Source organism: Anabrus simplex, chromosome 5 (assembly GCF_040414725.1).
Source record: "Anabrus simplex isolate iqAnaSimp1 chromosome 5, ASM4041472v1, whole genome shotgun sequence".
Taxonomy (NCBI): Eukaryota; Metazoa; Arthropoda; class Insecta; order Orthoptera; family Tettigoniidae; genus Anabrus; species Anabrus simplex.
This window is the reverse complement of record NC_090269.1, coordinates 120234714-120254128: the sequence shown is the minus strand read 5'-3', so window position 1 is coordinate 120254128 and position 19415 is coordinate 120234714. Positions and strand designations below refer to the sequence as shown.

General features: G+C 39.8%; 1 protein-coding gene across 1 annotated transcript in view; it reads right to left on the bottom strand.

Annotated features, from left to right (window-relative positions):
• The window catches only part of LOC136873838 (CWF19-like protein 1), a 131308-nt gene extending 112363 nt beyond the window's left edge, over nucleotides 1-18945 (bottom strand). Inside the window, exons 1-2 of the mRNA XM_067147107.2 lie at nucleotides 18702-18945; nucleotides 4773-4933 (exon numbers count right to left, since the gene is read on the bottom strand). Of these exons, the coding sequence (XP_067003208.2) occupies nucleotides 4773-4933; nucleotides 18702-18721 (181 nt within the window). The 5' untranslated portion in view covers nucleotides 18722-18945. The remainder of the gene's footprint in view (nucleotides 1-4772; nucleotides 4934-18701) is intronic.
• Nucleotides 18946-19415: the final 470 nt, after the last annotated feature.

Sequence of the window (19415 nt, the reverse complement as noted above, 5' to 3'; positions counted from 1 at the left end):
TCCAGAGCTTAACACTGCGGCTTACAATACTATAGGTTGAGCTTACTACTAGCTTAAAATTACAATGATAATAAAGTAAAGTTAAAAACATTGGTAATTACCCAACAATAACTACAGCAACATGAGTACAACAAGCAATTCCCTGGAAAGAGAATACCACAAGAAAAACTATTAATTTCACAATCTAAACCAAGCAGAAAATCACAAATTCAGTGTCTGTAATTTACAACTTTCACTTTTCACTTTACACTAGCACTAATGGTCTTCTTAAATGATTTGATACTGGAAGGGAATCTATCAAAGACTGCTGCAGGTAATTTATTCCAATTCTTATGGTCCTGTTTATGGAGGAAAACTTGCCCACGTCCGTATGCTGGTTTCTGGCCCTAATTTTATGCTTATGATCATTTCTCGATAAGTATGAGGGAGGTTCCAACCTATTTCTAATACTATTCCAGGCAGCCCTTCCCGTATAGATCTTATAAAAACCACACAGGCGAGCTCTAGTTCTTCTAGATTAAAGACTTTCCCAATTAATGGTATTCCTCCTATTCCCGGTTACAAAACGCATTGCTCTTCTTTGCACTTTCTCTAGGGAATTTATTAAACCCACCCTGTATGGATCCCAGCACACAGATCCACATTCGAGAATCGGTCTTACCAAGCATTTATAAGCTTTACCTTTGGCACCAGAATTAGCTTTCTTGAGATTCCGCATAATAAGATGTAATGATCTCCAGGATTTCTGAACTACATTTTCCACTTGCTCTGACAAGTTTAAGTCTTTTCTAATAGTAACACCATAGTGAATAGAAAGAGGAAGCGAGAGCACTTTGACTCGCTTCCCATTACAGCAATGGAAAACTAGTGGCTACAGTGCAGGGATTTGCCACTGCAGCACAATGATCACTTTGGGTTAACAGATGGCATTGTTTATACTGGGTGTGTGCGTTTTTACTTGTAGCAGGAGTGATTTTTTTTTTTTTGTGTAATAATTAAGTTATATTTTGGAATATAGTGAGTGTGAAAATGCCATCATGCATTGTGCCGGGGTGTCGATCTGCTTACAGGTCAGGTGAAGATAAACATTTCTTCTTCTCTCCACCTGAAAGTGAGGAGTATTTCTCTCAGTGGGCTAGAACAATCCCAAGAAAAGACATGCAGCTTACGCGTAAGTCTAGGATTTGTGAGTGTCATTTTTCGGAAGATCTTATTATGAAGGTAGACTTGATTATTATTAATGCGGAAAAAGTTGAAATCCAATAAGGTGGAGCTTAAAGCCAGGAGCTGTCCCTCACATTTTTCCTAACTCACCGTCCTATTTAAGCAAGTCCCTGAAAATTCCAAAACCCCCATTAAAACGAGAGTTACTCAAAGAACATGTTGGCAATGACAATATTAACAGTAGTAACTTAGAATGTGATGAACTAAATTTTCCCTCGACATCTAAAATACTTAATAGTGACGATAACGTAAAAATAAAAGAACCTGGTCTCAGTTTGACCTGTAAAGTAGCTGATAGTGACGTTGATGCTTATAGAACTACTCTAAATTTGAGGAGACAAGTCAAAAACCTTGGTAGGAATTTAATTAGAACCAAAAAAAAAAGTTAGTTGCATGCAGAGCTAAATTAAAGCAGATTGCAAATTAAGTCTGTGTCAAGTGAAACTGAAGACAGTCTTTAAGTTCCTTAGCAAGAAACAAAAATTAATTGTGAACACAATGCTCAAAAAATATAGCAGCAGCCCAAAAGGTATGCGCTATTCTAATGAATTTATATTAGATAGTTCGTTTTTGAAAATGAAATCCCCTAAGGGTTACAGACATTGTTTGAAGCACGAGTTACTTCCTCTCCCTACCGAAGCTCATTTGAGAAGACTATGCAAAGGGTTCAAATGTAATTATGGCATTAATGGAAATGCTGTGAATGCAATTAAAGATTTTTATTTAAACGAGCAAGCCACCCGTGGTTCCGCTGGCTGCCGACTGACGACCCTCTCGGGGTGAGGCCTCCTTTTATAGAGTTTGGAGGCTCGCGTGTACTGAAGTCACCACTTCCCGAGAGGGTACGCCTGCCGAGTTTTCAGTGGAGGCGGCGGGTAACCATAAGAGGGTAACCCTCTCTCACATGCTGTTTTTATTAGATCCACATACAAATGAATTAACAAAGGTGAACGACGCAAGACAGCTCCGCGGATGGACTGGAGGGAGTACCGGGCCACGGAGCTATGTAAACATACACAAATTAGGAAACTGATACGTCAAATGCAAGTCTTTGATGGTCCAATGGGACGCAATGATGGCTGCAGCAACTTCGACGGCGTTAATGGACTCTGGCTGGCGGAACGCCTGGGCCTAAGCCTGGTGGGCAGCAGGCGTTACTGTGGCGATCGACTGAGGCGTGGCATCAGCGAAGATGTTGAATGGGCGACCTCATGGCCCCATGGACCTAGGCGTGGCGATGAAGTCTGGTGAGATGAGTCGGCGAACCCAGAAAAATTTGCCTGCAAGGATGTGTTTGGCGACAAACAGGAGCAATCCCATGACCCACGCAGGGCTCCTGGTGATGAAGACGATGGTGGGCTTATTATTGCTGGCCCCTCCCGTGACTAACAGACCTTGAGCTGCCGTTACCCCGGCCTATTATATGGCCGGCTACTGCGCGTATAGACAGCACGGGCGTTAGCTGCAGCGAGTAGGAAACCTGACCCAACAAGGAGGGTTATCCCACTCATGTGCTTTATTTTTTCTTAATAAATTACAAACTCAGAAGTGACAAGAGACAAATTTTGAATTCCCAGGGCCGAAAGGGCCCTGGGTCAAATACAGATTAAATAACAACAATATAGATAATGAACAATCACATATGGCAGTCTTGGTCAAAGAAACAATACACATCCAATAGGGAGTCCAATCACCTCTTCATTGCTTCTGGCAGACCAGTCAGAGGACGTTGGTGATTATGTTTAGGCCTATATTATTATTGCTAAATGTGAATGTGGCATATTTTTGTTTAGTTTTTTACTCTTTCGTTAAAGCAGTTCTGGGCTTGTTAAATATGTTTATTGTTTGGCTTATTTATAAATTTTGTGCTGAAGAGATGTAGTGTTTACACTGCACTATGTCTTCTGGTATGGGCTAGAGCAATTTGTTACTTTCATTGACCTGTCTCAGTCTCATCCTTGGCTTTGACAATATGAAAGTGACCGAGGTATGAGCGATGCTAGTAATAACATTCCTTGTGCAGCCAGTTCCTGTTATGAATGGTGTGAAAATATCGCTCATAGGGTCGGTTAGTGCATGCATTTCAGTGGGCTTGGCAGGCTGATGTGCAGTAGCAACTGCTGGCTCGGTGAGGAAAGCAACGGGAAACTACCTCACTCATTTCGCTAGTACGCCTCTTCAGTGACGCCTAGGCTATCTGTTGATAGCTTTCAGTGGAACTGTGGAGGATCAAACCAGCCTTCGGGCTGAATACCCAACATACATACGTGCTGAATCCGGGGTTCAAAGCTATTTCGCAGATGGTCTTGATTTCTTTTTTCAAATTTTTCTTGCAGCAACATATTTTGCATTTCGACTGCGGGAGCAAGTCAGTCGAGAGCTGGACTCCATAATCAGAACACGGGTGATACAAGCAGGCCACGTAACATAAGTTCATTTTCATTCTTCATAACTTAATCTAAATGTTGTTCCTGTTAGTCACCACTTTTCAACGTTTCGATTTGTATTATCCATTTTATAGATTAATATCAGACGGTTCAACTTCAATAATGCTTATTTACATCAGCCCATGTCGAAACACAAAAACTAAGCCAACAGTATAGACACCAGTTGATCCACAACAAAGGACAACAAAAAGCATTGAAACAGAAAGACTTCCAGCTCAAGACTGTTTTAACGATCAATATTTCACAGTTTTTTAACTTTCATCTCATGCTTTTTAAAAAACTTTTTAACTGATACTTCATTTTGTGTCTCTGCTATGTCTTTTAATACATCAAACATGTCTTGCTGAGGATGATCCAATGCCAGGTCGCAACATGTCTATTTATGTGTGAACTTTAGTCTTAATTGGATGTAAAAATATATAGTAATGACTAGGAGGATTAAAATAGTTTCTGTACAATTTTGTAAAACAATATGTCTGTACATGAATAGTCATTAAACTCCCTGGTAGATTGCGGAGCACTGTATATTTACAATCTTCAACACTATCCCCTGAATGAAATAACTTCAAGTTTGCTTCCATAACACCGTGCGATGTCGATCGGAGCTTCTTCAGGTATTAAAACATCCTGTCTGATAACTGCAGAGGCTTCCAGTTTTGTCAATTTGCCAACTTGAAATACCCACAGTGTAATTTCATTGACAGAAGAGACTAATGCCAGGTACTGGTATGGATATTTTATTCTCACTGTTATAAATAATTTGCTGATTAGACAACAGCCAAGTCCTTCATCACTGATTGTTACATTTCTGTTTTACTTTTCAGGGTACATAACTTGCTATGGCTGAAGGTGAAGTGGAACAAAGAACTTTCTGATAGATGATAGAAATAATTATGCAACCAGTAATTACGAGATGTTCGTTATATTTGAATTAATTAAACTGTAAGATCACATTTTTATACAAATGAATCAATCTGTTAGGTCACATGTTTGTCATTATGGGTTATATTTGAATTTTTTTAGGCCATATTTGCTTACATATTTTTAATATCTTTTGGCCATCAAAATCTGACCCATTATTATAACTATTGTAATATTTACCCTTTTCAATCCCATCCTGATATGGCTTCCAATTCTTTGCTGAAGAGCCAAAGAAGTCACCCACACAGAGGAGGAAATCGAATGGACCACTTTTTTGGTTTACGGACTCAACTCGTTTAAACAAAATTTTAAACTTCCCTTCAACATCACCACATACCAGTCTGAAAATAAAACAGATAAAAAGTATATTATATTTATAAATTTAAAAAATACATGGGTAAGTATTTATGTAAAAAATTACAGTACATAGATTATATACAAGAGAACTTTGTAAGATTTTAAAGAAAATTAAAACAATGACCATACTATGGTATTTTATCTTTGGCCTTCACAGAGAATAGATGAAAAGGATAACAAAAATGACAGCTGTGCAGCTGGAGATATTTCTATTGTTAGAATGACGACTGTAAATATAGACATGAAAGATATGACACCTGCACTATAAACAAAAAAAATAGATTCTGTACTGAGAGGCCAAAATGTAATGGAAAGGTAAGTTACTATAAAACGCATCATAAGGAGATTAGCATACAATTGGCTTACATGTATAATGGTCTTAATATTGATGACCGATGCCATGTGGCCTATGGAAAGGCCTGATGCAGGTCTTTCTAGTTGAAGCCCAAAGGAGACCTGTGTGTAAGGTTCTGGTGGTGATGAGGTAGGGAGAGGGTGAAACCCAGTGTCAGCACAAAGCCTACTCCTGTTGAATAACCTCCAGGGGCCTGCTGTATGTTTTACGTCCTCATCTAATAGACGAACAGCCATCACCAGTGTCATGTCCCCTCACTCCATATTAACAAGGTGAGGAGACCTGAACCCAGGCTTTTGGTATACAATCTAGTGATTAGAAATTATATACCACCACCTATCCTATCCTGCCGGCCAACATTCTGATAGTGAAAACTTTTTCCACCAACAGGACTCAAACCAGGTTCCTGGATTCGAAGTCTGACATACTGTGGTGTTACAGAGCTGACACGTCAGATGTCACAAACTGTACAAGATGTGAAGATAAGTTTCTGATCTTATCACGGACTTTCAGTTGGAAGAAGGTTGGGAGTAATACAAACCTGGTTGATCCTAATTGTTACCTTTTGGTGCTTCTTGGAAGGGACTAGCGAGTCAAGCGACCGGGGAGCTCCCATCCGGCCTGGAGGACATGGCTGGCATTTCCGTATATTGTCCTCGGCGACTGGCTTACATGTCAGTTTCTTGGAGCTGCAACGAGAATATTCCGTTTCTGGCCACGTCTATATATAAAAAATAAGAGTTCTGTCTGTACATTGCTCAGAATTTGAAAAGAATGGTATTTCTATATCGGTCATGTCCACAGAATAAAGGAAATGTACTTTTTACTTTTCCATAATTTCTGTCTGTCTGTATGTACACGCATCACGAGAAAACGGCTGAAGAGAATTTCATGAAAAACGGTATGTAAAGTCGGGGGGGTGAGCCACTACAATCTAAGCTATAAATCATTTTATCCACGCTGAGTGAAATGGTAGTTTAGGGGAAGGCCTAAAATTCAATTCTCATATATTTATATTATAAGTGGTCCTATCGATAATTACTACATAACTAAAGTTAAGCGACCGTAGAGCTCCCATCCGGCCTGGAGGACATGGCTGGCATTTACGTGCATTGTCCTCGTCGACTGGCTTACATGTCAGTTTCTTGGAGCTGCAACGAGAATATTCCGTCTCTGGCCACATCTATATATATAAAATAAGAGTTTTGTCTCGTCTGTACATTGCTTAGAATTTAAAAAGGATGGTATTTCTGCATCAGTCGTGTCCATAGTAGCAAGGAAATGCACTTTTTAATTTTCCGTAATTTCTGTCTGTCTGTATGTATGTACACGCATCACGAGAAAACGGCTGAAGAGAATTTAATGAAAATCGGTATGTAGTGTCCAGGAATAAGTCGCTACAATCTAGGCCATAAATAATCTTATTCACGCTGAGAGAAATGGTAGTTTAGGGGGAAGGCCTAAAATATAATTTTCAAATATTTATGTTAGTAGTGGTCCTATCTTAACAAAAATCAGTATGTGAAGTTGAGAAATAAGTCGCTACAATCCAGGTCATAAATAATCTTATTCACGCTCTTATTCAAAGTCATATACTTTATATGGTGCATATTTGGGCATGTTGCAATAAAGAGCTATTTCAGACTGTTGAAATCCTACACAAGAGAGCATTAAAAATGGCTACCTACATTGACACCAACAGCTTATCTATACAAACATTGTAATGTTCTTCCACTTCAGGCTTTACGTCAGAAAGCTTCAGCTGTGATGGTCTGTAAATTGATAAATAATCTGGCTCACTTCAATACTTTGTGTGTGACAAATTCTGACATACATTCATACAATACAAGAGGTATCAATAAAATTCACATTGAATTAATTAACTCAACTAAATATGGCAACAAATCTGTACGGTACTACTCAGCACATGTGTATAACTCAATTCCTGAACATATTCGACAGGCTGCTTCATTTACTGTATTTAAGCAGAAACTTGTAAAATATTTACATAAGATGCTATGAACATCTGAGATATCTTGACTATGTAATATGTATACGTTAAATGTATACGTTAAATATATCGTACCTCTATAATGAGTTTAACTCACATTCCATTTATTCTCATGTAAAACATTTGAGATTCTCTGTTATCTCCTAATTCTGCTACATGTATATCAGATATGTATTGCACCTATATGAGCCATGGCTCAGGTGCCCTTTACAAAATGAATTAAAAAAAGATTTCTAAAAAGTTGTAATTAAGAAATGCCAAACCTCACCGCATTACAGCATATTCTAATACCCATTACCGCAAGCAATTAACATTGATTCACAGTTTGAAATGTTCAAATGGTATGAAAAAAACTATTCCAAAATGTATCCAATAAGGTGCATTTACAGTATTCAAACCATTGCCTACGTTATAATACAAGGCCTGGTAATAGAGCCCGTTAAACGCTACGGAAGTGGTTACACTGAAGTTCAATGCCGGGCCACTAGGATCGCTATCTTGCCCCCTGTCTACCAGGCTCGCGCCTTTAAACGTGTTCATTAACTGAGTTGGTTGTGAATGTATTATGTATTCGTCTGATGTTCAGCATTCACAGTTCCAGTCATGGTTTATTCACGAGAAATTAAAGGTAATGGAATTTCATTTCACAAGTTTCCAGTGAATGTTCAATGTTCGAAACATTATACAGAGGAAGTATTACGCATGAGATACGACTTCAAGCTGATCGAAGTAGGCCTCTGTTCCTAAGTTTTGATCCGAGTTATGTCATAAGAATCGGGCGATCCCAAAATTTGTCACTGGACTTTATTTAAACTATGCTACCGTGACCGGCAATCATTTGAGAGGTGTCTTCAAACTCAGAAATCTTAAATTAGGAAACCAACGAGGAAAATAATCTGCCCAACAAATTTCACGAAAATGAATGTAGCAAGAGCTAAAAATCTCTGTGGTGTAGTGGTTAGCGTGATTAGCTGCCACCCCCGGAGGTCCGGGTTCAATTCCCGGCTCTGCCACGAAATTTGAAAAGTGGTACGAGGGCTGGAACGGGGTCCACTCAGCCTCAGGAGGTCAACTGAGTAGAGGTGGGTTCGATTCCCACCTCAGCCATCCTGGAAGTGGTTTTCCGTGGTTTCCCACTTCTCCTCCAGGCAAATGCAGGGATGGTACCTCACTTAAGGCCACGGCCGCTTCCTTCCCTGTCCCATCCAATCTCCCCATCCCTCTACAAGGCCCCTGTTCAGCATAGCAGGTGAGGCCGCCTGGGCGAGGTACTGGTCATTCTCCCCAGTTGTATCCCCCGACCCAAAGTCTGAAGCTCCAGGACACTGCCCTTGAGGCGGTAGAGGTGGGATCCCTCACTGAGTCCGAGGGAAAAGCCAACCCTGGAGGGTAAACAGATTAAGATAAGAGGAAGAAGAGCTAAAAATATTGTATTTTACCCTGAAACAATCTCTGGTTTGTAAAGTATGGAGGTGGTTTTGTCCCGAGAGCATAAAATACAGTTTAAAGTAGGCCATTTGTTTTATGGAGCATTTTATTAAATTGTTCAATGCGCATAACGTCTGCAACACCTCACATGGGACATACTCAGGAACGAGAACAAACGAGCATCTTTTAACCAGGCGAGTTGGTCGTACGGTTAGGGGCGCACGGCTGTGAGCTTGCATCAGGGAGGTAGTGGGTTCGAATCCCACTGTCGGCCGCCCTGAAGATGGTTTTCCCATTTTGACACCAGGCAAATGCTGGGGCTGTACCTTAATTAAGGCCACGGCCGCTTCTGTCCAACTCCTAGGCCTTTCCTATCCCATCGTCGCCATAATACCTATCTGTGTCTGTGCGATGTAAAGTCACTAGCAAAAAAAAAGCATCTTTTAGTACTGAAGATGAATTCCTCAGTTGGTTAATTAATGATTTCCTGTCATATATTAAGAAACTTAAAATGCATTCAGGGAAAGTAAAAAAGAATCATGAGAGAAATGTATCAGGCACAGATCTTGGCTACCCAGTCCACTGTGGCCTGCGTAAAATACCTCATAAGTATACATTTTCATTATGCATTGATGAGAAACCTAACGAAATATGACATCGAGCTCTTCTTTAGCTACCTAAGACTCCAAGCGGAATACGACATTATGGTTCGTGTGGCAAAAGAAAAAACAGACTGTAAAGGCTGTTTAGAACATATCTGTTCTCCAGCTAGACAAAGTCCAACATTGTGTCTTAATCGTTTTCAAGATCGAGGAGCCCTCAGATACCGAAAATCGTCTGTGGCACTTCTGCAGTGAACGACGGAATTTGTCACTTCCGCTACACAGTACTTGTCCAGAAGAGAGTTACTAAAAGGTGTACGTTTATTTTTTCGAAAGACATGTTCAACAGTGAAATTAAGTGTGGAAAGTGTAAAGCCGACAAACCACCTCTTTTTCTACTATGAAAATTTCTGAGACCTCTGTTAGACAACATTGCTTTGAGCCACTCAAGTAGAAGAGAGAAAGTTTTGAAACTTGATAAGAAGCCCCTCAGAAGGAAAGTTTTGAAACTTCAGTGACATATCCAAGCCAATGCAGCACCGCTCTATAAATAAAGTACTGTCAATACTCGCAAAAACATTCAGTTCTTTTTATTTACGATATACTTTACTTATTGACATATACGCCCATGCGAATACAAGGGAGCAAGACCGCGATCCTAGTGGCTGAATGGTGAACTAGGAAGCAACCCGTTTCCACGAGTGCATTTCAAGGCCTTGTATTATAGCGTAGGCAACGATTCAAACAATGCACTTGGCTAATTCACTGGCAAACATAACCTCATGCAACAAAAGAAAAAGAATTAATCAAAGGCAAGGAGAACTCTATGCTGGCTCCCCTGTGCAAGTACTTTATTCATTGGGTTACTGTACTGTATGCATTTTAGATGCCTTGTACTTGCATGAAAAGTATTTGAAGTCTTTCACTTCCGTCGGAACATAGTACAGTACCGCAAGTCCGTTTGGGCTTGGCATTAAAAAAAAAAAGTGCAGTTTCATCGGCATTGACAATATTGTTCGGTGCATACGAATTGATTATAATTATGAGGCCCGCTTTTTCGCCAACTGTTGAATTCCGCTTCTCCACACACTGCCTGCTACGTGATATTTTGGTGTTCCTTAGAACGCTGAATACAAAAGAATTACGATTTCACTTGAACTTCAACTATGAAACACACTATAGACGAGCGGAAAGCTTCTGCTGTACGTTCCGGAAGATGCATTCTATCGTGACACAGAGAAATTTTGAATTTAAATTACTCTGTAAAACACTATTTAAAAATTAAAGGCAGTTTAGACATAAAAGTCTGAATTATTTTCTGTTTAAATATGGCATATGGGGACAGTTTTCTTCCATCTGCGGTATAACTGTACACACAACATCGGAAACTAGGGGAGCCAGGTGCGTGTTGCCAACCTTGACGCAAATAAAACCTGCACCTCAATTTCGTGCCTCAAATTTTGTTTTAAAAATATGCGAGGATTATTCGTGTAAATACAGTATATTTTACACATCTTTTATAATCTACAATGGTTCAGTACTTCTAATATTAATGGAGAAATTTTACGTTTCCTTTTCTGCCCGTAATATTACTTCGTCACCGTATAGGGCCTACTAATTAAATTTAAATAATATATAGCATACTGCACTTTTATGTGTCCTTGTGTTTCTCTATTTTACCAGCATTAGAATAACCATCCGAAGACTATTTAACGGTGTAAGGTGGTCATATAATCCACCTTGAGATCGGGTCTGGGAAAACAGATTCTCAAGTGAGTCTTCGTTCAGTAGGTAGGTTAAAATGTACATTGTGAACTTCTGAGATCAGATATTTCAAGCATGAGGAAGTCATGGGAATAGCTTTCTGGAACACTTGCTTAATTTATTTTTCCCTTGCAGATAATGCTGTTACTAAGGCCACACGTTTTATTTGAAATGTCCTCTTGTTGTTTTAACTGCATACATACTTTTGCTAGGGACTTTAGAATGACCCGACTATTGTAATAGTGTAACTACACTGCATGAAATTAATTCTGCAGCTTTCATCCTTTCCAGTTTAAATGACTGAAATTGATTTTGTGGCATGCTTCAATTTCATAGCTGCCATTCTTAACTAGAGCTTCCACAGGTTCTTTTGAGACAACTTGAATTTCAAAATGTTCAAAGTCGGTGACGAGAAACCAGTTCCGAATTAGTTTCAAGAGGTAAGAGGTATCTGCAAAGTAATATACTTTTTCCAAAGTTTGTAGGTTCAAAAACCATGTTCTTGTTTCATCGATCCATATGCTTTCTACAAGCGCCCATGTCAGAGACATTCACTACTCCATTTCTGAAAGGCGTCAAACCAAATTGTCTAGTATGTGTTTTGTCTTCTTTTTATTGAAATCAGCATAAATTACTTGCTCCCAGTTCTTGAACAGTCCTCTCACCATCACAGCTTGCAACAAAGAACTGGGGCTTATGATTTCATCCTTCAGAAGGTCAAACTCAAAAGCACTTTTCAGGCACATTTCGTCAAACTGGAAGACTGCAATTTTCTCATGGTCTTTATAGGAGACAGCAGCTACCTTCATCATTTGCAGAATATCTTCCAGGTTTCTCTCTCCATTCTGCATGTCGATATTTGAAGCTCATTGTTTCAGGGTGTATTCAGGTACAGGATAAAGCAGTGTTTGTTCCATATAAATGTAAGTTTCCTTCCCTGGATACCTTAAAGTGAAAGCTGTCGATATGTCTTTTTCAGTCCATTCACACATTTTTGATGGTTTGTGTCTATTTGATTTCAGTACAAATTTCTTTCAGATCGTTCACCAGTTTTGTGGGGATGCTCTGAACAGAATGTTCTAACCTCTTACATTGTTAATTAACTCCTTATGCAAATGACTTATGGATACACAGCTGTAATTTGGAAAACTGGAAGTATATGATGCGACCTTTGGAGGGATCTTTCCTGGTTTTCCAACCTACTATTATTGCACGCAGCAACCATACACCTCAGACCAGGCATATTTATATGCAACCCGAGACTTCAATGAAGTTGAGTCAAACTCTTAGTGAGACTGGCAGTAGGTGGGATTCCTCAGCAAGATGGGTCTCTCAGTGATGTTACAACCCAAGCATAGCTAAAGCCTTCCGAATGCAGAAACCCCTACTGTGAGCAACCTCTTATTCACCAACCTTGCAAATCACCAAGTTAAAAGAATAATAAATGTCGTGACCTTCAATGCTCATATCCCATAAAACTGATCAACAAACTTTACAGCAACTGTTGTTAATTGAGCTGTGTCCCCTGTCACAGAGATGAGTTATTTATAAGGTTCAACCTATTCAATACTAATTACGTGTTGTATAGATGTTATTCACAACATTTATTTAACATGGGACCAATTTTGACATTTAAATGTCATCATCAGCCATAAAACAAATCAACACATGCAATTGTATAAAAACTAATCCATCAACGAGTTCAAGAGCTTGTGTACGCTGATTCTGAGTGCAAATATTGTCTAAATTTATACTTTCCATGAAAAGATAAAAGTTTCTCATCTACTGTAACATTTTCACTAACACGGTAGTACTGTTTACAGTTATTAACAAATTCTTCAAATAAATCTCAAATCGGAGCCAGATTGTCCAAGAGTTCTTGTTCCTCTCTAGCGTCAATGTTATCGAACCTTAAACATGCATTATCATTGTAGACTGTTATGCCTTTCAGCGTTCAGTCTGCCAGCCTCTGTGAATTTACTAAACATCGCCACAATCCTCTATTTGCAACTAGTGCTGTGGCCTCACTTACTTCTATACCTCTTATCTTTAAATCGTTATAAACTAAGTCTAACCATCATCGTCTTGGTCTCCCTCTATTTCTACACAGTCACTCCTAGATAACCTATCCTCCTCCATTCGTCTCACATGACCCCACCACCGAAGCCAGTTTATGCGTACAGCTTCATCCATCGAGTTCATTCCTAAGTCAGCCTTTATCTCCTCATTCCCAGTACCCTCCTGCCATTGTTCCCAATGTTTCTACCAGCAATCATTGTTGATATGTTCATGTCTGTTACTTCTAACATATGAATGAGATATTCTGAGTCCACCCAGCTTTCGCTCCCGTTAAGCAAAGTTTTACAGACCGATGTAAAGATAGTTTCGTCCAGGAGCTGACTTCCTTCTTACAGAATACTGTTGACTGCAACTGCGAGCTCACTGTGTTAGCTTTACTACACCTTGATTCAATCTCACTTGTTACATTATCATCCTGGGAGAACACAAACCTAAATACTTAAAATGTATCACCAATCTGACATTCAATTCTGTTGAATTTCTTACTACTGACATCAATTTAGTCTTTGAAAGGCTTATTTTCATACCATACTCATTGCACCTATTTTCAAGTTCCAAGATATTAGACTGCAGTCTTTCGGCACAATCTGCCATTAAGATCAAGTTGTCCGCATAGGTCAGACTGCTTACTACATTTCCACATAACTGAATCCCTCCCTCCCTGCCACTTTATAACTTTTAGCCTTGTCTAACCCCTGAAAGTACCCTGAACCAAGAACTCATTCTGCCATCAATTTTCACTGAAACCCAATTGTCAACATAAATGCCTCTGTTTGATTTTAATAATCTACCTTTAATTCCATAGTCTCCCAGTAGGGCGAACATCTTTTCCCTCCGTACCCTGTCATATGCTTTCTCTAGATCTACGAAACATAAACACAGCTGTCTATTCCCATCATAGCATTTTTTGTATAACCTGGCAGGTACTAAACATCTGATCCTGACAGCCCCCCTGTGGTCTGAAACCACACTGGTTTTCATCCAAATTCTCAACCACTGATCGCACCCTCCCTTCCAAGATGCCAGTGAATACCGTGCCTGGTATACTAATCTGTGAGATACCTCTATAGCTGGTGCAATCCTTCCTGTTCCCTTGCTTGTAGATAGGTGCAATTACTGCCTTTGTCCAACCTGAAGGTACCTTACCAACACTCCATGCTAATCTTACTAATCTATGAAGCCATTTCATACCAGCCTTCCCACTATACTTCACCATTTCAGATCTAATTTCATCTATTCCTGCTGCTTTATGACAAATGGAGTTTATTTACCATCCTTTCCACTTCAAGCGCAATTTCACCGACATCATTTTCTTCCGCTCCATGAGCCTGGCTGTTCGCAACACCACCAGGAAGATCTCCCTTTACATTGAGAAGATGTTCAAAATATTCCCTCCACCTCTCCAGTGATTCCCTGGGATCTATTATGGGTTCACCTGAATTACCCAAAACACTGTTCATTTCCTTTTTCCCTCCCTTCCTAAGATTCTTTATTACTGTCCAGAAAGGTTTCCCTGCTGCTTGACCTAGCCTTTCCACGTTATTACCAAAATCTTCCCATGACTTCTTTTTGGATTCAACAACTATTTGTTTCACTCTGTTTCTTTCACCTACAGTACATACAAATCCCTGTCTGCCTCAGCCCTTGTTTGGAGCCATTTCTGATAAGCCTTCTTTTTACGTTTACAAGCTGCTCTCACTTCATCATTCCACCAAGATGTTCGCCTTTTCCCATCTTTACACACAGTTGTTCCTTGGCATTCCATTGCTGTTTCTACTACAGCATCCCTGTATGCCACCCATTCTCTTTCTATATACTGAACCTGCTTACTGTCTACAGTTCGAAACCGCTCACTAATCATATCCATGTACTCTGTCTAATTTCCTCATCCTGGAGATTTTCTACCCTTATTCATTTGCAGACAGATTTCACTTTCTCTACCCTAGGCCTAGAGATACTTAGTTCATTACAGATCAGATAGTGGTCTGTATCATCGAAAAATCCACAGAAAACTTGTACACTCCTCACAGACTTCCTGAATTCGAAGTCAGTTAAGATATAGTCTATTATGGATCTGGTACCCCTAGCTTCCCATGTGTTTAGCCTTATGCTTGAAGAATGTATTCGTAACTGCTAAACCCATACTAGCACAGAAGTCCAGCAAACGCTTCCCATTCCCATTAGCTTCCATATCTTCTCTACATTTACCAATCACTCTTTCATATCCTTCAGTTTAATTTCCAACTCTCGCATTGAAATCGCCCATTAGCACTATCCTATCTTTGCTGTTGACCCTGACTACGACGTCACTCAATGCTTCATAAAACTTGTCAACCTCATCCTCATCTGCACCCTCAAATGATGAATACACCGAGACAATTCTCGTCCTAATTCCTCCAACTGCCAAATTTACCCACATCATTTGCTCATTTACGTGCCTAACAGAAACTATGTTGCGTGCAATGGTATTCCTGATAAACAGCCCTACCCTATACTCTGCCCTTCCCTTTCTAACACCCCTCAAGTACACTTTATAATCTTGTATCTCTTCCTCGTTATCTCACCTTACCCAAATATCACTTAGGCTGACTCAGCCAGTTCTATTTTCTTTCTTCCATAAGCCCCATTAATATTGATAGCTCTCCAACGAATTCCATTTTGTTCGCCAAGTTCTTTCCAAAGAGTCCCTCGCCTGTCAAATGGGAGTGGGACTCCATTACTCCCATAGGTCCGAGGCTTGCTTAAAATGTTCTGAGCTCGGTAAATTCATGAAACAGGATGCTACCCTACTTACATATAGCCTAGTCCAAGTGAGGATCTCTCCTCTAATGGGTTAAGGAATGAGAATATGTCCAAGATGCCCACTCCCATTCCATAGCAACTGGTATCCCGACTCTCACGACCATTTACTAGGCCACTCAGCCATTACCCATGGTTCACGAACTAGGACGTGACTATAGTAACCCACACCATGAACTATAATAATAATATAAATTTTGTGTGGCTATTGCTAACCTGGTGCAGCCATTGTAAGGCAGACATTCCGACGAGGGTGGGCAGCATCTGCCATGTATATGAAAATAAGTGTTAATGTGGTGGAGGATAGTGTTGTGTGTGGTGTATGAATTGTAGGAATGTTGGGAACAGCACAAACACCCAGTTCCTGATCGAAGGGAATTAACCACTTAAGATTAAAACCTCCGACCCGGCCGGGAATCAAACCTGAAGCCCTCTGGGCCGAAGGCCACTATGCTGACCATTCAATCAAGTAGCTGAACATGATGATTATATAAATGGAAGTCACTTGGAAGCAACTTTACCACTGCAGGAAGAAGAGTAGCTGATTATGATCATCAGAAACATCTTACAGAGGTGAATCTGGATATAAATGACTAGGATTTGTCATTATACGTCATAGCTACCATATCAACTCATGTAAAAGATACCTAAGTTACATATACCTTATTCCCACCAATGATTATACATTATACAATTTTTATGAATTTTAATCATTGTAAATTCAAAAAGAATTGTTACACCATTATTCTCAAGAAGAAATGATTATGCAGCATTTTAACTTAATTCTGATGGATAACATATATCAGCCTAACGAAATCTTTGATCTACTGGTAATTTTGAATGACAGAAAGATCTCGCCTGAGCCTGCCCAGTGGCCGTGATCATTAAGGCGCTGAAGTCTAAAGGATGTGACACCGTGGTTAACCAGTTCGAGTCCCATTGGTCAAAAAAATTGTCCGGGCAAGTTGGCCGTGCGGTTAGAGGCATGCGGCTGTGAGCTTGCATCCGGGAGATAGTGGGTTTGAATCCCACTGTCAGCAGCCCTGAAGATGGTTTTCTGTGGTTTCCCATTTTCACACCAGACAAATGCTGGGGCTGTACCTTATTTAAGGCCATGGCTGCTTCCTTCCAACTCCTAGGCCTTTCCTATCCCATCATCGTCATAAGACCTATCTGTGTCCGTGCGACATAAAGCCACTAACAAAAAAAAAAAAAAAAAAAAAAACTGTCACCATCATGTTGGCCAGCAGGGTAGGGGAGATGGTGGTATACAATTTCTAATCACTAGATTGCATGCCAAAAGTCTGGATGAAATTCCAAACCTCACCGCAGTTCAATGGAGTGAGGGCATATGACGCTGCTGATGGTGATTTGTCCACCGGATGGGGACGTTGAGCCTTGAGCATACTCCTTGGTGCTATTCGACATGAGTAAGCTATGTGCCGGCACCGGGTTTCACCCTCTCCCCACTATCATATATCACGTCATTCATTTCATCTCATTAACTCCTCTGATGAGGTTGACGTCAGGAAGGGCATCCGGTCATAAAAACCTGACAGAGAGATTCATCTCACCTCATACCTGACCCCATAGAGAAACGGGACAAGGGTTGGACAAACAAACAAACAAACAAACAGAAAGATCTAGCTTGGACACACAATTTGGGTCATGTAGCTGTGAGCTTGCATTTGGAATATGCTTAGTTTGAATCCCACCATCGCCAGCATTGAAAATTGTTCTATGGTTTCCTATTTTCACCCCAGTCAAATGTTGGGGCTTTACCTTAACTCTACAGCCTTAACTTTACTAACACTAGCTCTTTTCTCCATCCTCGCTTAGCCAAAAGCCTTTGATGTGTTGGAGCAAAACAAATGAGTGAAATGTAATGACATCCATACAATGATAATTACTACTGGAATTGACAAACTAATGAGATAGATATAAAACCCATAGCAAAACAGCCTTCTGTTGAGACTGAGAATTACTTTAGCTATATGACAATATTAGGCCTACATGAAATGCTACCTCAGCATGGCACATCACACTAACTATTCCCTGGTATGTTCATCTAGGCCTAAATGTCCAGTTTATAATTTGAACAATGGTACACTCTCAAATATGCAATAACCTCTTAGGTATGTTCTCTAACAGTATGAAAATAAAGCATATATTTTTTTTTAAAGGATGGGATGGAATAACCTATGAAAAAGATAGAAAACTCACCAAATCATTCAAAAACATGACAACAGAATAAAAGAAAGTAGTTTACAAGGATTGGATGATAAAAGATTAAAGGATCCTAAAGTTGGGAAAAGTCATCCTAAAATGAAACAGGAAAAGGAACAAATTGTTAGGTTAAGTCAACAGGGATTTCTTCCCTAATCATATGCGAGAGCAATGATTCTTCTCAGAATGTTCAGCGTAGTGATGAATCTCTGTCCCAAATAAATAATACAAGCACCATTAACAGACTGTAAATTCAGAACAGCGCTTTACAGGGCCGTATATCACGATAACCACAGCGAGCGTGCCATAACCTAAAACTCTAGGTTGAGATATAAGGAGATTTCCTTTAGACTCCTTGAACCTTTCAAATTTTTACGTCGCAATGGGAGATAAAAATAAACGTAAGATATATCTCAAATATAAAATCACTCCATGCGTTTGCACAAATGTGGAAAGTAAAATTAGTCTTTAAAATATAATTTACTTACACCTTAGTTTTCTCACTCATTTTCTCAATGTAATAATGATAGTTTACATTGTTATTATTTCTGCGAATCTCGAATACATGCTGATTACTGAAATATAAATTCACATTCGACTCCCTCCAATTTGTTTAGAAACACAAACACATCCCTCAGTCTAAAAAATTCTTCTTTTTCTGCTTCTCTTATGTCAAAGGAGTCTCTTCTCTCAAAGAAATTCCACAAAATCGTAAGACTCCGGTGTACTCTTTGGTTTTTTCTACCCCTTTCAATCAGCGTCGCCAACAGACGTAACTGTTCAGCAAAATCCCTTGACAATCTAACCGTCTAACGTATTGTTGGGCCCACGAGAGTTCAAGTCTGACGTTTAGCGCCACCGGCCTTCAATGCCACCGGCGAGAAAAAGTTGACTAAAGGCTCGCTCCCACCTAGAGGAATCGAATCGAACCGAACAGCCGAAATTTCCACTCGACCGCTCACATCTAGCGGAACACAATCGAACAGGATTTTACGGGAAACTTCAGGCCAGCAATGGACGGTCTGATAGTAGGTGTGAGGAGGCAGAAACATACGAGAGATCGGAGAAGTTTCTGGATGCATGAAATTAACAAGAGAGCCGAAAGAAGAGTATTCAAACTTATTTGAATGCTTGTTGCGACGGTACGCCTACTTCAGAGTTACTGTACTGCAATTTCAACAACTATTTTAGATAGTAGAATT